Source organism: Penicillium verrucosum (assembly GCF_028828655.1).
Source record: "Penicillium verrucosum strain IBT 35672 chromosome Unknown utg000004l_segment0_segment0, whole genome shotgun sequence".
Lineage (NCBI taxonomy): Eukaryota > Fungi > Ascomycota > Eurotiomycetes > Eurotiales > Aspergillaceae > Penicillium > Penicillium verrucosum.
Window position 1 is genome coordinate 914,217 of NW_026643213.1, and position 14,636 is coordinate 928,852.

General features: G+C 49.0%; 5 protein-coding genes across 5 annotated transcripts; 2 read left to right on the top strand and 3 right to left on the bottom strand.

Annotated features, from left to right (window-relative positions):
• Positions 1-25: 25 nt before the first annotated feature.
• N7516_009818 (uncharacterized protein) lies at positions 26-722 on the bottom strand (the record flags this gene model as incomplete). The annotated part of the gene is made up of 2 exons (XM_057222537.1): positions 26-357; positions 431-722. The coding sequence occupies 2 exons, from the start codon at positions 720-722 to the stop codon at positions 26-28; spliced, it is 624 nt and encodes a 207-aa protein (XP_057069758.1).
• Positions 723-2,666: 1,944 nt separating this feature from the next.
• On the top strand, positions 2,667-4,534 carry cps1 (Gly-Xaa carboxypeptidase; the record flags this gene model as incomplete). The annotated part of the gene is made up of 3 exons (XM_057222538.1): positions 2,667-3,025; positions 3,098-4,434; positions 4,491-4,534. The coding sequence occupies 3 exons, from the start codon at positions 2,667-2,669 to the stop codon at positions 4,532-4,534; spliced, it is 1,740 nt and encodes a 579-aa protein (XP_057069759.1).
• Positions 4,535-5,131: 597 nt separating this feature from the next.
• N7516_009820 (uncharacterized protein) lies at positions 5,132-5,872 on the top strand (the record flags this gene model as incomplete). Its single annotated transcript, XM_057222539.1, has 1 exon — positions 5,132-5,872. One exon carries the CDS (start codon positions 5,132-5,134, stop codon positions 5,870-5,872), a length of 741 nt encoding a protein of 246 aa, XP_057069760.1.
• Positions 5,873-6,661: 789 nt separating this feature from the next.
• Positions 6,662-9,046, bottom strand: gta1 (glutaminase GtaA; the record flags this gene model as incomplete). Its single annotated transcript, XM_057222540.1, has 7 exons — positions 6,662-6,731; positions 6,783-6,918; positions 6,968-7,111; positions 7,166-7,368; positions 7,422-8,445; positions 8,496-8,788; positions 8,853-9,046. 7 exons carry the CDS (start codon positions 9,044-9,046, stop codon positions 6,662-6,664), a joined length of 2,064 nt encoding a protein of 687 aa, XP_057069761.1.
• Positions 9,047-11,938: 2,892 nt separating this feature from the next.
• Positions 11,939-14,569, bottom strand: anxc4 (annexin ANXC4; the record flags this gene model as incomplete). Its single annotated transcript, XM_057222541.1, has 2 exons — positions 11,939-12,229; positions 12,326-14,569. The coding sequence occupies 2 exons, from the start codon at positions 14,567-14,569 to the stop codon at positions 11,939-11,941; spliced, it is 2,535 nt and encodes an 844-aa protein (XP_057069762.1).
• Positions 14,570-14,636: the final 67 nt, after the last annotated feature.

Sequence of the window (14,636 nt, forward strand, 5' to 3'; positions counted from 1 at the left end):
TGACAAGACATGAAGATTCAGAGCTTTACAGGAGCAAGCCCAGACCCGCAACAACAGCGCCGAGCAGTGACGATCCCGCGCGGACTATCCCGGCAGCGTTACTCGTGGGCGTCGGCGAGGCCGTTGCGGCAGCGCCGGAGACAGCAGCAGACTTGGACACGGCGTTTCCACTCTGAGAGTTCACCGTTGAGGCCGCGGTCACGATGCCGGTTGGTGCACCGGCTGTGGAGGGAGCGACAATGATTCCACCAGCTGCGGTGGCGGCAGTTGGTGCGATAGTAGTGGAAGCGTTTTCAGAAGGCGAGGCTTGTAAGTCATCAGTTGCCTGGATGATGTTGAAGGTATCCATGCCACCGCCTAAATAAGAAATATCCTGTCAGTCATGATCTTGCTGCCCGTGGTATGGTATATAATATTGTAGACAACTCACAGCTTGCTGCAGGCCATCCAGTGCAGGCGATGTCGCATTTATCGTCGGCGATCTTAGCAGAGCCTGAAGGCACTTTGTTGCCGCAGTAGCACATGTTGCCACGGCTCAGGGCAGCGACTTTAAACCCGTTGCCTGCACATTGGGTCTGGCAGTGTCCTGGTGATTGGTAGGTGTAGGGACCCTGGTTCTTGAATGATTCGATGGCGGAATAGCAGCCCATACTAGCGGTGGAGCTAAGCGAGTATACGGGAAGAGCTAGGGCAAGGGCTGAGAAAATGTAGTTGGTATGCATGATTGGTTGTGAGTGGAATATTCGATCAACGAATTAAAGAGTGAAAAACAGTAGATATTGAGAATCCAAGGAAAGAATATGTAAAAAAAAAGAGAGTTAACAGGCGGAGGTGACAGGGAGAAAAAAAGGGTCTATCAAGAGCTTCTTTAAAGTGGCCGTTTGTTTGGGTGTCAGGAACACCTGCCGGGTTCCATTTTTTTTCCGAGTGTTTTTCTGTGGAGTAAGGCTGCGACAGATGACATCAATGTCCCATCAAGCGACTATAAGTAGTAAATGATCAACCTGAAACACTAACTAGTATGCTCTATTGAACTCGCACTAGGTCTTCATGCGCCTCATTGGCTTACGACCTATCGATCGCCTGATCGGCATCCCCAGGTGTGGCGACATGTTCCCTTTTTGTACGGCCAATGACGGCGGATGGAGCCTTGAGAGTCAAATGGGATGAACTTATGGAACAGTTCGTGTGTTTCTAGTTTTGCCGCTTGTCTTGATTGAGTATAGAGCGGTTTTAGGGAGCGTGTTGCATTTATGAGGAATCCGACATTGCTGGTCATTGCTGGTCATAGCCGGTGACCCCTTGTTTCTCCTTTTTCTGGTTTTCTGTTACTCTGGTATTTTGAATCATTCTACTCCGTCGGCCGTCTACATATTCTGTAAGGTATCAAGACAGTTATTGAGGTGTACGACATGGCCTAAATGGGAAACTGGGAAACTAGAGCATCAAAGTTGATCACCTAATAAGTCTATTTTGGATCCATGGTTGAGCCGAAGCTTCCGCATTGTGGGGTGCCTTGTTTATCAGGCTACACTCTACTCCATACATGTACTACCCGATCCCTTATCTTCATGTACTCCGTACCCCGTAAAAGATTTCATTTTAACCTGACCCAAATTCGGGTACCCTCAATTTAAGTCCCAGGGACACGGAGCCCGTAGAGGTGCTATTGGATTAGCTTAATCGTATTGGATTGCGATTTACATTGTACCACCCTGGGATCTTCTTTTGCCTGGGTTTTTCAAAGCGCTATACTTCTTTACGGTAGTCAGACGACTGACGGTATTGCCTACATCAGCATAGTCGATGTTTCAGATTTGAATAGCAGCCGGTGAACTAAGTAGATCAAACAGATCAGAGGAAGAATTTGTCAATATTCCGATTCCACTACTCCGTATGAGAGATCCGAATTGACAAAAAAACAAACCTCAATCGCATATTCCTCGCAGTACATTCAACTAGCGTCAGTTGGGTCGAACATTATACGATACCGATGATCACCCACCTGGCCTCGACGTGAACAAGTCATTTGAGTATACAACTCCGAATGGCCAGTAATAATATCCAAGGGTATCGCCAGAGATAAGAACTTGGCATAATATTCCGGTGAACAGTTATGTGTCGTTACTACAAATAGGTATACGGATGGAAGATATCATTGTTTCTAATTCGATTTTATGGAAAACGAAATACATGTTATTCCCTTTCAAATACCAAACAAGCATATTCCAATTAGGGGAAATGCCCGAGGAATACCCGTAGACACAGACTTAAAATTATTCCGTGGCTACGAGCCACTGGTGTTTACTTTATCTTAGCTTGAATACTAGCATCAATCTATCATTGTATATTTTCTGTGGAATGAAGTGAAATGGGACCTGAAAGTTTATCGAGACATATTTACTACCTTCAATCCAGGCGAACATAAAGAATTGAAGTTGAACTGTCATAGATACTACACTTACTCCAACTCTCGGCAGAATGGCTACCCTGATAGGGCAATTCGCCATCGGCAACGGCCGCCAGCCGAGGTGAGGAGAGGGGGAAAGAAGATAAGATAAGCCTTGACGTGCTCTGTTTAAGCTATTGTGAATCCCTTGTCGTCCATTATTTTAAAGAGCATTGGATATTTTCGAGAGAAAATACTGCATCTACTCAATCCAACCATGAAATCTGTCGCCCTGCTTGGCCTGGCCGCAGTGCCATCGCTAGCACTCAATATCCCCACACAGCAGGTTCTCTTCCCCGACACTAATCTGTCGGGCAGTCATGATAACCCTCTATCGAATCCATCTACACGGGAAACCTGTCCACAGCCTCCCACAGTCAGCCTCCCCGATGATGGCCTGCACTCGTCGCAGATCTTCCTCACCGACGATGCCTTCCGTGCCCGCCAGGCAGAACGGCTCTCGCGCGCGGTGCAGGTCCCAACCACCGTAGGTGATTATATGAATGACCCATACGATGAGGCATTCGAGCCTGTAGTTAAGTTCCAATCGCTGTTGGAAGAGCTGTTTCCTATAGTGTAAGAAACTGTCCAAATATTGACCATGGCCAGCCATGGATCAAGGGATAAAATACTAAATAAATTACATAGACACGACCGTGCCAAAGTTGAGCACATTAACCGGCTCGGTCTAGTCTTCACCTTTGAAGGTGCTGACACTTCACGCAAACCGCTGCTCTTCATGGCCCACCAGGACGTCGTCCCGATCGACGACCCATCAGACTGGACCCACCCGCCCTTCGCAGGTGTCTTTGATGGCGAATGGATCTGGGGCCGCGGTGCAAGCGACTGCAAGAACGTTCTTATCGGACTATTGTCCGTGGTTGAAGACCTGCTCTCGCAGGACTGGAAGCCACAACGCACAGTGCTCTTTGCCTTCGGGTTCGACGAGGAATCACACGGCTTCCTAGGTGCCGGAGCAATCTCAGCAGCTCTAGAGGAGAAGTACGGCAAAGACTCTTTTGAATTCATCCTCGATGAGGGTGGTATGGGACTGCAGAGCCTAGGTGATGAATCTGACCCTAACGGCGAGACCTTGTATGCTCTCCCTGCTGTCGGCGAGAAGGGTAGTATCGACCTCGTCATCGATATTGCCGTGCCTGGTGGCCACAGCTCTATTCCGCCCGCGCACACCGGCATCGGTATCATGGCGGAGATTTTGTACGAGCTTGAGCGGAAGGAGCTGTTCCCCGCCTGGCTGGATACCAACCACCCCGCCCACGGCATGCTTGAGTGCCAGGCACGGTATTCTCCGGACCACGTTGAGACTTGGCTATCCGAGAAACTGGCAGCAGATGATCCTGCTGCCCTAGGCGAGGCGGTTGCCAGCTCCCGCGGTCCCGCAGTCCGCTACACACTGCAGACATCGCAGGCCGCAGACCTGATCCACGGCGGTGTCAAGACAAACGCACTGCCAGAGAAGATCTCGGCGGACGTCAACTACCGCGTGGCACTGCACCAGACGCCTGATGAGATACGTGAGCGCGCTATCCGGATTATCAGCCCTATTGCTGAAGCTCACAACCTTACTCTACGTCTTGCCTTCCCCGGTGTAGCGGAGTCCACCGAAGGAGATGTGAGCGATCGTACTCTCACCCTGTCCCCTCTTAGTCTCCCTCTTTCCCCGGCTCCGATCTCCCCGACAGATCCGCTCACTTCGAAAGTGTGGGCACACTTTGCTGGAGTGGCTCGTAGTGTCTTTGAGTCGCACTCGAACCCGCTTTCTAAATCTGCATCTGGAACTAAACCGACCGTTGTTGTCACGGGAGATGTCATGACTGGAAACACAGACACGCGCTTCTACTGGTCTTTATCGGAGAATATCTACCGTTGGAGTCCATCGCGGGCTGGAGGATCGCTGAATATTCACACTGTGGACGAGCGGATTCGCTTGGATGTGCACCTTGAAGCTATAATGCTTTACTATGGTATGTTTTCTTTTTGTTCATTGTGCTTTTTAGGAAGTCTGGCTAATTTATATCAGACCTCATTCGCTCTTTCGATGCTTGGGATGGAAAGTCCGAGTGAACATACTCATCTCCATTGTCAAATATGTTGACTCGTATAAAGGTCTGTACATACGACCTTTAGATGTAAAGGTCCTTCCATTTCTGGTCGAGGGCTCAACATATGCTACGTTTGAATTGTTGTGGTTTATGTCTGGGTTCTAAGGCACCAACCTCTCGTTCGGTAGTTAACTAGTTTCTCTCTTCCCAATACAACTCTCTCCCTCCCCACTTTCTGGCCCTACAACTCTGTAGTCGCTACAACAGGTTATGACTCCCTCGCTCTTCGAGGAGTTTTTTCATCTCTACTAGGAGGCATTCCATCTTTTCTTATTGTTTTCATCTGGTTCGGTGCAGAGAGAGTCGCCGATCAGAATTTTCATTGGTGGACCGCCCGTCTTGTGGGGTCGCACAACAACCTTTTCTGCCCCACTGTGGCTTACCCGTGGATCAACGAGATCCGTCCAATCATCAACGAGATCAGATCAACCAGATCAGATCAACCAGATCAGATCAGCCAACAACAACAACGTCAAAAGATCCAGGAACACAGCGATAGGACACCAGGATGGAGGGCAACAATGGAGACAGGAGTCTATCTAGGACCAATACCCACGACATGAGACTAGCACTCGGACCTGGCGCACCAGACGATCGCAATTGGGCTGATTTCATAGATGCGATGAACACAACTGGAGATCAGGGAGACTACTTGCCAGTAATCGGAAACTTTTCTCTACACAAGGTAGAGCCGCGGTTGAAACACAAAGAAGACTTCGACACATGGTATCATAGTGTTGTCAACATTCTCCGGGGCCGTGGTCTACATCGCCTAATCAATACGGCTCTCGAGAAACCAATGAGGAATTCTCCGAACGCAGAGGCATGGATGAATATGTCGATGCAGGTATCAGCATGGCTAGAATACTGCATTGATCCGGAAGTCGTGCGAAAAATTACGTCAAGGGGGGAAGAAACAACATTCGCCGACGACTTCATGCGCCAGTGTAAGCTTCATATGCGAGGCGAAGGACATGGAGCTCTCAGCGCAGCGATAATAAAGTTTATCAACACAAAGCGTACGGAATTTACAACGGCAAGCGAGTTCATTAACGTCGTTCAACAGAGATACAAGAAGGCAAACGATCTGAAAGCAGGCTTTGCTCCATACGTTCCGATGGTGATCATGATATCTCAGCTGCAGGAGACCCCGGAGCTTCGAACCTCAATTGAAATTCGAAACCACGAGATGGAGAATATCAAGGATCCGGTGAAGGAGATTTCGAGCATGGATTTCTTAAAATTCTGTGTGGATATGCACGACAAGATCAGACAATGTGGAATTGACGGTTGGAATTGACGACGGGGTAGGAGCTAACGCAACAAAAACTCTGTAGTAGCCACGACATGAATTTAGCTACTAGTTGATTATTCAACAATCCCTCAAGGCCAAGCAGCCAAAACCACATTGTAATATATACAAATTTGTAGCAATCCTTATGAGCCTGGAAATAATGAAGTAGAAAAACAACCCTATAACATGGTTGTGACACTGGAAAGTATATGGAAGGCGGACTCCGTCTAGGCATCCTCCACCTTATAGCCACGAAGATGTTTATTACAACATGCTAGTTCTATCATGGATTCGAGTAACCCAAGCATGACCAGGAAGTGAATCATCGGAATCCTGTAGATTTTCAAAACGATATAAACAAAATTTCATATGAATGTTGACCAAATCCCGTATATTTCGTGGTGCAAGGGTATTGCAGCACGAATTTGGTATAAACTGATATATGCCTCAATGTTGAAGCATCTTAACATATCCCTAGATAACACGGAGAGGCTGAAGCCACAGATTCATGCATGTACGAGAATCGTCACATAATAATATAAATTTATATGCGGGGATCTCAACAAAACTCGCACAGCCCATGCCAAAAGGGAAGCCAATGAATGGGTATAAGCAAGGAAAAGACATTATCAAGCGAACGGAATGTATCCGGCACGACGTCCACCATCACTGAAGGTAGCTATACCTGGCTAGAACTTCTAAGCGAGAGTTTTTGTAGGGGGAAGGGCGATCAACGAGTGAACGGGCCAGAAGGTGTTATAAGTGAAATAAATCAACAAGAAGCGAAAGGGTCCGCTAGCGGACTAGGAGAGGAGCGAAGGAGCCACCCATAACGGGGCGAGCGACAAAAGTATTTTGAGGGTAACTAGGCTTCATCAGCAAGGATTGTTAGGGGGTTGAGGGTAGATGAACTTACTTTCCGGACGTGGTGTCGTACAGATCAGTCAGGGGTCGGTTTGTGGGTGTCTCGTTGATCCATGTCGCCAGGCTTTTGATAAACATAGTTCGAGTATCGACTGAACTGACCGCTGCTGCAAAGCACTCCCAGTCACCTATCGAATTGTAAGTAATCAATAAATGGTAAAGCGTCTGGGCATTTACTTTTCGTGTATGTGTGGCGGGTGTCTAGCGGCACCCCGTACTTATTTGCAACAGTTGGGTAGAAGTCGCTCTGCATCTGATAAACAGACTGTGGAATAAGATCCAGGCCTAGCTGGGCATCGGCGAAGAGGTTGTAGAGCAGACCTACAGAAATGGTAAGCAAGATTTCATAGACTCGAGACAGAGGGTTGAATATACCATGGCTAGCTGTGTCACCGTAGGATAAGGTCGTTCGGGGAGGGTTAGCATCCTTGGCAATAGCCAAGTCCTGCCACTGAGCAATGTAGTCTTTGGCGATTCTCGAGTAATCGGCAGCATCGGCAGTGTGACCAGTCTGGTTCGCAATGACAGCCATGGCCTGAATACCGATCATGCCCTTAAGTGCGAGGTTGGTTTGGTTGCTAATTGTGCAGGTTAGGTTTGAAAACTTTTAGATAAGGAAGGGCTCACTCACGCTAGGGAGCCAGCAAAGTCGTCCGTTGAGATCTGGTTTGCAGGGTAAAGCGAGTCCTCGACCAAATACCTGGTCCACTGCGTGAGCAGAGTGTAGTGGTCGTTCAAAAAGTCAGTGTCACCCGACTTCTGTACATAAGCCAAAGTCATAATGAGCATATTTCCACACTCCTCCAATGGCATCTTCTCGTCGCTGCCGTCGGAGTGACCAGTGGCGTTCGGGTAAGACGAGCCTAGATCGTGTATAGAATACTTATTAGGATACTTTCCAGCCTCCTGGTTCTCAAATAGAGGATTGAGAACGAGCTTCAAGAGTTCGGGGTTGGTGTACAGGAAAACCGGGTACGCTGGGAAGATAACATCCACAGTGTTCATATTGCCGTTAGAAGAGATTTCTTTCAGGAACAGATAGGTTTTGTCCTTTGTACCACACAGCTGGGTAGCACCAAATGCCTGGCGAACCGAGAGCGAGGTAATAGTGAGATAGTCCTGGCCAGCTGTGGCAATTGAATCCTGGGCCACCTTGCTATCGAAAGAGCTTGCGAGATTGCTCGCTTCGACATGATCCTTGTGGAAGAATGAAAGAGCAGCCAACTCGGAACCGAAATAACTCTTCCACAAGGACGGTACTGGGGCATACTGTGAAGCGCCTTCATATTGAATAGCTTCATCTTGTGTCAGACCAAGTGAGAAGAGTGTGCTGACGGGCGAAGAATCAACCGAGCCCAGATCAGATGAGAACCCGAAGACGGGCCAGGCGGAGGAGATAGCCCGGAAGTTGGTGTCGCCGCCATTGGTGAGCTTTCCATTTCTTGCGAACTCACCACGGACGTCGGTATCCGCGCCAGACTGGTGGGTCATGTCTTTCGAGTCATCGGTGGCCCAGTACCAGTTACCCCATTCGCCTTGCTGGTTCTTTTCGGAAAATGCCAGCGGAGTCTGTCGGTGTACCTTATGGTAAGCCACGCCATCAGTGGTACCATACTCCCATTCTGCAATGGCATTTCGGTCGCCCGATACCCATTCTATCATTTCGTCAGTCATTGTATGTAGGAAACGAGGCCGGAGAACAAACCTGCAGAAATATCCGCGTAGACTTGTACGTCATGTTTCTGGCCATCAAGAGAGGACACCTCGACATTAAGATAAGAGAAAACGAGGGACTGTCGTTTGAGATCGGTAGGCGTAACAGGCGACAAGAAAGTAATATTCATTTCAACCTTATTCTCCACGTTCATAGTAAAGATGCTCTTGGTTGAAGTATACTCAAACGCGGTCTGATTGACGGTGTTGGATCCAGGAATACCCATCCATGTATAGGTATTATCGTCGACGCGGATCATACCTGCCCACCCACTGACCTGGTTCCTGATCATCTTTTTTTAGTATGAACGTTCGAATACACCCCAAAGGAGGGTAATAATCAACTTACTGCCAAAAGACAGGCCATTCACCAGCTAAGTACCCGCCATTACCACCATCGGTTCCTACATTGAGCCAAGTACTCAGATACGGTGACCTAACAGCGAGGGGTATAGCCGGGGGACGGGCAGGAGAGAAGGTCGACTGTGCTCCAATAGAGGACACAAAGGAGGCGACCAGCAGACCGAGGCGATACAGCTGCATTATGACAGGGTTGGACGGAGGAATGGTAAGATATACAAAGTACAATGCAGGGGCAAGTCTGCTCTGTTATTTATTTGCAGAAAGGGAAATCAGCTCTAGGGAGCTTGGCTGCAAAGCACTCTGACAGGACGACTGAAGAAAGGGATCGGCGTTGTGTTTACAGGAGAGGAATGCCAGTGACATTTTTATAGTCGAGCTCAATCTACGAAGAGAGGGGGAGAAGCCAAAGGTCCGTCCGAGACCCGCATGCCAGAATGTGCTCTCTACGGGGGAATATCAAAGCGGCTTGGCATAATATAAAAAGGGTAGGTAGCAGCAGACCTGCAGGTTTCGATAAATCCCAAGGACGCTAATCTGCTGACCTCCGCCAACGCCCGAGTGGAAGCAGATTCATGCTAAGAGGGGGACAGAGTGATGTTAGGGGGTTGTCAGGATAGGGGAATTTGAATGGAAAGACTGTGGAAATGGTGGACTTTCCCAAAGTGGCTATATTCAAAGTCAAAGCCCAAAACGCGGTCTAGCAGTTTCCGGAAGAAACGGCATACCTTCAGGTCGCATGGAAGACAAGCAGCGGTCTATGCGGATCGACGAAATGAGTGGCGTCACTAGACAGACAAGAGCACCGGAGTAATTTGACTCTAGTTCGGTGCGAGTCGTGCAGGTGACGGGCCATACAGCGGTATGGCGCAAATAAAGGTGTGGAGAGGAAGAGTGTGGTAAGAGGTGTGGGAAATAAAGGCTGCAGACGAAAAAGAAATGGTGGTTTGAGGGAATCACCGATAGGCCCAGGGTAAAATAATGAGGCACGAGTCGAGAGGAGTGCCAAGCTCATCTCCGTGATAGCATCATGTGGACATATGGACCGTTGGCTTTTATTTGATGTAGGTAATATCAGGTCTTGATCTTTAGTGCCTCTGATAAAAACGAATCTGCGGGGAAATGGCGATCAACAGCGTGGCATTCAACTGATGAGAACATGGAATGAAGAGAGTTGAATAGCCAGGTATCTTGAGCCCGGACGATCTCGGGAACCTGCAGTAAAAAAATGGAAATGTCCATGAGTTTCTGTCTCAAATCAGAGGGGTTCCCCTTGCAGAGAGGGTCGTCTCATACATGTCAGCATTGGCCCCAACCCAACAGCCCGGTCGGATACAAATGTGTTCAAAATCCCATCAGATCTAGACTCTTGTGTTGCACTCATTTGTATTTGAATACGGAATACGAAGTACATGGGCTGGGGTCACGTGCGCGATGTAGTACAAAATGCAGGATCTGCTTTGGAGTTCACGATCCACTTCCTATTGAAACCTCCTTGCTGCATGATATGTCGATTCAGTTCACAATATACTTTTTTCGAGGCAAGAACATAAACCCTTTTCTGATTAAATAGAACTCCGAAATGACCAGATTCTAAGCTTTCGGTGTCCGTTCCCCGAAGTGCTATCTCCGGTGACAATGTATTACATACTAGCCTCTAACTAACTGGTCTCGCTACTACTGTACGGAGTACTATCGCTTGAATGGTTATAGTACACCCTGTGATCTTGTGTTGATAATTATATTTACGTAATGAGAGCGCTCGAGGCTTGACTTGACTTCAAATGTTGTCCACGTCTGCGACTCTGCGTACAGTGTGCATCGCGTGCCACTGGCTGCTCCGCAGGTGTAAGGGCCTTCTTAGGCAAAAGGCAATGTGTTCAATCTCCAGAACCTTTCAGGGTAATGGTCTATGTACATAATTAGAAGTGAATTTTCGGGATTGTTTTATGTGGAGTTGGTCTCTGTTGATCATAAACCCACTCACCCCACTAAATTGCTTGTCTGGAAAGTAACGGCTATGTACAACAGCATACTTTATAAAGATTCACCAGATTCACCCACCTCCACTCATTTTTACTAGCGCACAATTGGCGTAGTATCTTATATGGTATTCTTACACCTGAATAGTACATTAATTTTTAAAAAAACAGGTACTCTCAACTCTTAACTCTCACTTTCTTACTATCTTACTATCTTACTATCTTACTATCTTCCAAGGTTACTATATAGTAGGTCTCTCATTAGCAGCAATCACTACCTAGCACCTCAATAGTATACTATCAATCAGATTAGATAGGAATTCCTCCGATATAGCATCCTAGGCCTCCTAGACCATACCACGAAGCTTCGATAAAGGGAAGTGCTGATCCCTATACTTTCTCTTAATATAATCCTCTACCTAGTTCTATACCTCCTTAATGGGGTTTGAATCAGGTAAGAACGTAGGATATTCTATCATAATAACCCTAAGCTCCTTAAAGAAATCAAGGGTCTCTTTAGTAGTATGCCTAGGAGTATTATAACTAGCTACCCCAGCTTGATGAAATTGATGAATGATTCAGGGGTTGAAAGAGGGCTTCATAACCTGTTGTAATGAATACTACGATTGGGGAAAAAGCAGAGGAAGAATTGTTAATTGGTAAAACTAATAATGCAGGGGTTTATATACCCTATAGAAACCATCTGAACATTGCTTAATTGTAGCAAACTAATAGCAAATAGCAAACAAAGGTAAAAGGCTCATTCTGTAGCAAACAACATGCTTGCAAGCATGAGAGATTGTTCAACACTTACTTGTATGCTAAGTGAAGCATTTAGATACCATCCCGTGCCAGCCCTAAGAAGCAGCTCAGCGAATGCTATACACATGAATGTCATGCCCTGTATGAATAGAACATTGGAGCATAGGACAATCAAAAGTACAGTACATACGTATATACACAAACCAGAATCCAAGGATAGAGATGATATACGCAAGAAAAGCAAAAATACAAACTAAAATCCCACCCTGAAGATCACAAACAACATACAACATCTACCACACACAGAAACCACACACAGAAACCAAAACAATCAAGCATTCCGCGCCAGCTCAATACAAAACTCGCCCCAATCCTGCCCACCATTCAACGACAGAATCTCCTCCGCAATAGCCTCCTCCAACCGCTCATGGTATCTGCGTCGATACTCATTCTTGACAAGATCAAGATGTCTAGGTTCCCAATGCAGACGCACAAGCCGTGAAACGAGTAGTTCTGAGCGTTCACGTCCGGTCCGGGATTCGCGGAGGGCTTGGTGGAGGAGGAGGGCGTCGCGCATTGGTCTGTTGATTGCGCCGTTGAGGATGTGTGCTAGTGTTTCGCCCTGGTATATGTTAGTTATGGAGATTCAATTTCTCATTTTCGAGTCAAGGTCAAGTCAGTATTGACTGGAAGGGCGAAGGGGAAAACAAATACATACGACAAGATTCCTCGACTTCGAAATCATAGCCCTGGTAAAATTATGCCCATAATTATCCTCATAAGCCCTCAAAACCTCCCTGAGATGCGAATCACTTCTCAAAACAATTATATGAATCATAGCAGTCTCACCCCCCTCCCGTACAACAACACGATGCAAATCCTGCACATCATCCCGCACAAGGCGTTTATCGAGCGGCTCACGCTCATCCTGCCGTTGACCCTCAAGCGCAAGCAGAATGGCAACACGGAATTTATCAGCACGTAACTCAGACCGCATACAACGCTCGAGACTATTATCGTAGCGGGTATCACGGAAGGAATTTTTAATTTCGCGAATCGCCGCATTCGACCGGCCCATCAATGACTCGATAAGTAGTTCGCGACGCGATGTCCCCGCTTGGTAATAGCAGTTCGCCCAATAGGCTTCTGATTCCCAGCGTCCGAGGGCGGTTGCGTAGCAGACTTTTCCGAATGAGGAACTGCCGAGTTTGAGACGGAGGTGTTTGGCGAGGTTTATTCCTTTTCCTTGCATGCGCACGCGGGTCTTGTATTCCTGGCGTAGAAGCAGGATCTCGTCGCTGGTGAGGCGGGGGAGGATTTGGATTATGGGTCTGCTGTCTATGTTTCGTGTGTGGTTTAGGGCGGATTGCATGGCCGCGGCGTCTGGGCCGGCGTCGTAGAAGGAGACGCGTTTGCGACCTGTTGTTGGCGAGACCAGGACTCGGGGGTCGGTGCTGAGGATTGAGGAGCTGGAGTCGTGGCGGTTGTGGCCTGATTGGCGGATAAGGCGTCTGTCGTCGCGCTCTTTGTCTTTCTTGTCTTTGCTTCTGCGGGTGCGGGGTTCTTTCTCGCTGATCGATGAGTGCGAGCGAGTGTGTTTGCCGCGTCGGCTTGAGTCTGAGGCGGAGTTTCCGCCGTCCAGTGGTTCGAGGTCTGAGATGTCGTCGTCGCGGATGGAGGGGATGACGATTGCGGTTGGCATCGGTGAGATGGACTGGTAAGTACCGTGATACGGCTCCAGCAGTGGACTGGCCGGGGGATGGGCCGAATGAGGTGCACTGGCACCGCTAACTGCGAGGGTGTTTGACGACGACGACGCAGAATGACCGTGCGGACGAGCACTCGACCGACTCCCACCAGGTGCGATCTCCACAAACTGAGGCTCTTGTTTCTGAGGCTCGTGCTTATACCGATACTGGTCTGGCGGTGGAGGCGGCTGCGATTGTGGCTGATACTGGCCCTGCGTCTGCGGAATCGGTCTAGAAAACTGCTCATGCGTAGAAGCAGGGTATATCGGCTTAGGCCCCGATCCGGATACCGGCACCGTCTTCGAAGCATACTTCACATTAGGATCGAGTTGCGCGTACTGGTACACGCCGGGATTCGCATATCCCGCGGCCGGCGGCGGATAACCAGTATCACTCGCCGAGGCGGTCCGATAATGCGAAGGCGTGTAACTAACATTCGTCGCAGCATACTGCAGCGCGGGATTCATAGGCGCCGGCACAGCTCCCGAGCTAGCGGGGTAGGTCGATGCCACAGGAAACGCGCCGGGCATAGTAGTCGGACCTGCAGGTTGCGAGGAAGGCGGCACGTATCCAGGACGTTCGCATTCCGGCACAGAGGCCCAGTCAACCGAGCCGGCAGGGTAACCCGGCTGTCGTGGGGCAGCGGACACGAACTGCGTGGGCTGGGCATAGCTATACCGATTCGGGCGCGCATAGCTAGAATGGCTATTTGGCGCATCACCATAAGCCAGATCATCACCTGAGTCGTCTGAGTCGTGTTGATTCATACGACTTCCACGGTCTGGCGACGAAGGTCGACGCCGATGCGACCGCGACGAAGCTGCCGCAGACCCGCGCTCCTCGTCCGAGTGTTCATAGCGATCATCGCGACGTCGTCTTGCGCTTTCTGCGTCGCGACGTCGCGACTCCGAGTCCGAGTCTGAGCGGTCCACATCGTAACGGGGGGTTCTTGGGGCGCGCGAGACGACGGGGCGGGGCTCATTGTTGTTTGGTTCGCGACGACGCTCGCTGATAAGCTTGTATTGGCGCTCGATTTCGGCTTCTTCGTCGGGATTGAAGCCTTTGCTTCTTGGAGCTTCGACGGCTGGGGAGCGGGAGCGATGGGAGGGCGAGGGGGAGGGGACTCGGCTGTCGCGCGACCGCGACCGTGAGCGCTCGCGACCAGGGGATTTGGATCGGGTTCGCGACCGTGGGTCGTTCACTTGGAGAGACATTGTTGGTCCAATGGGGTGGTTTGTTGATTTGAATATTCAATGTATATGCTTTCCAGCCGGTTTATTT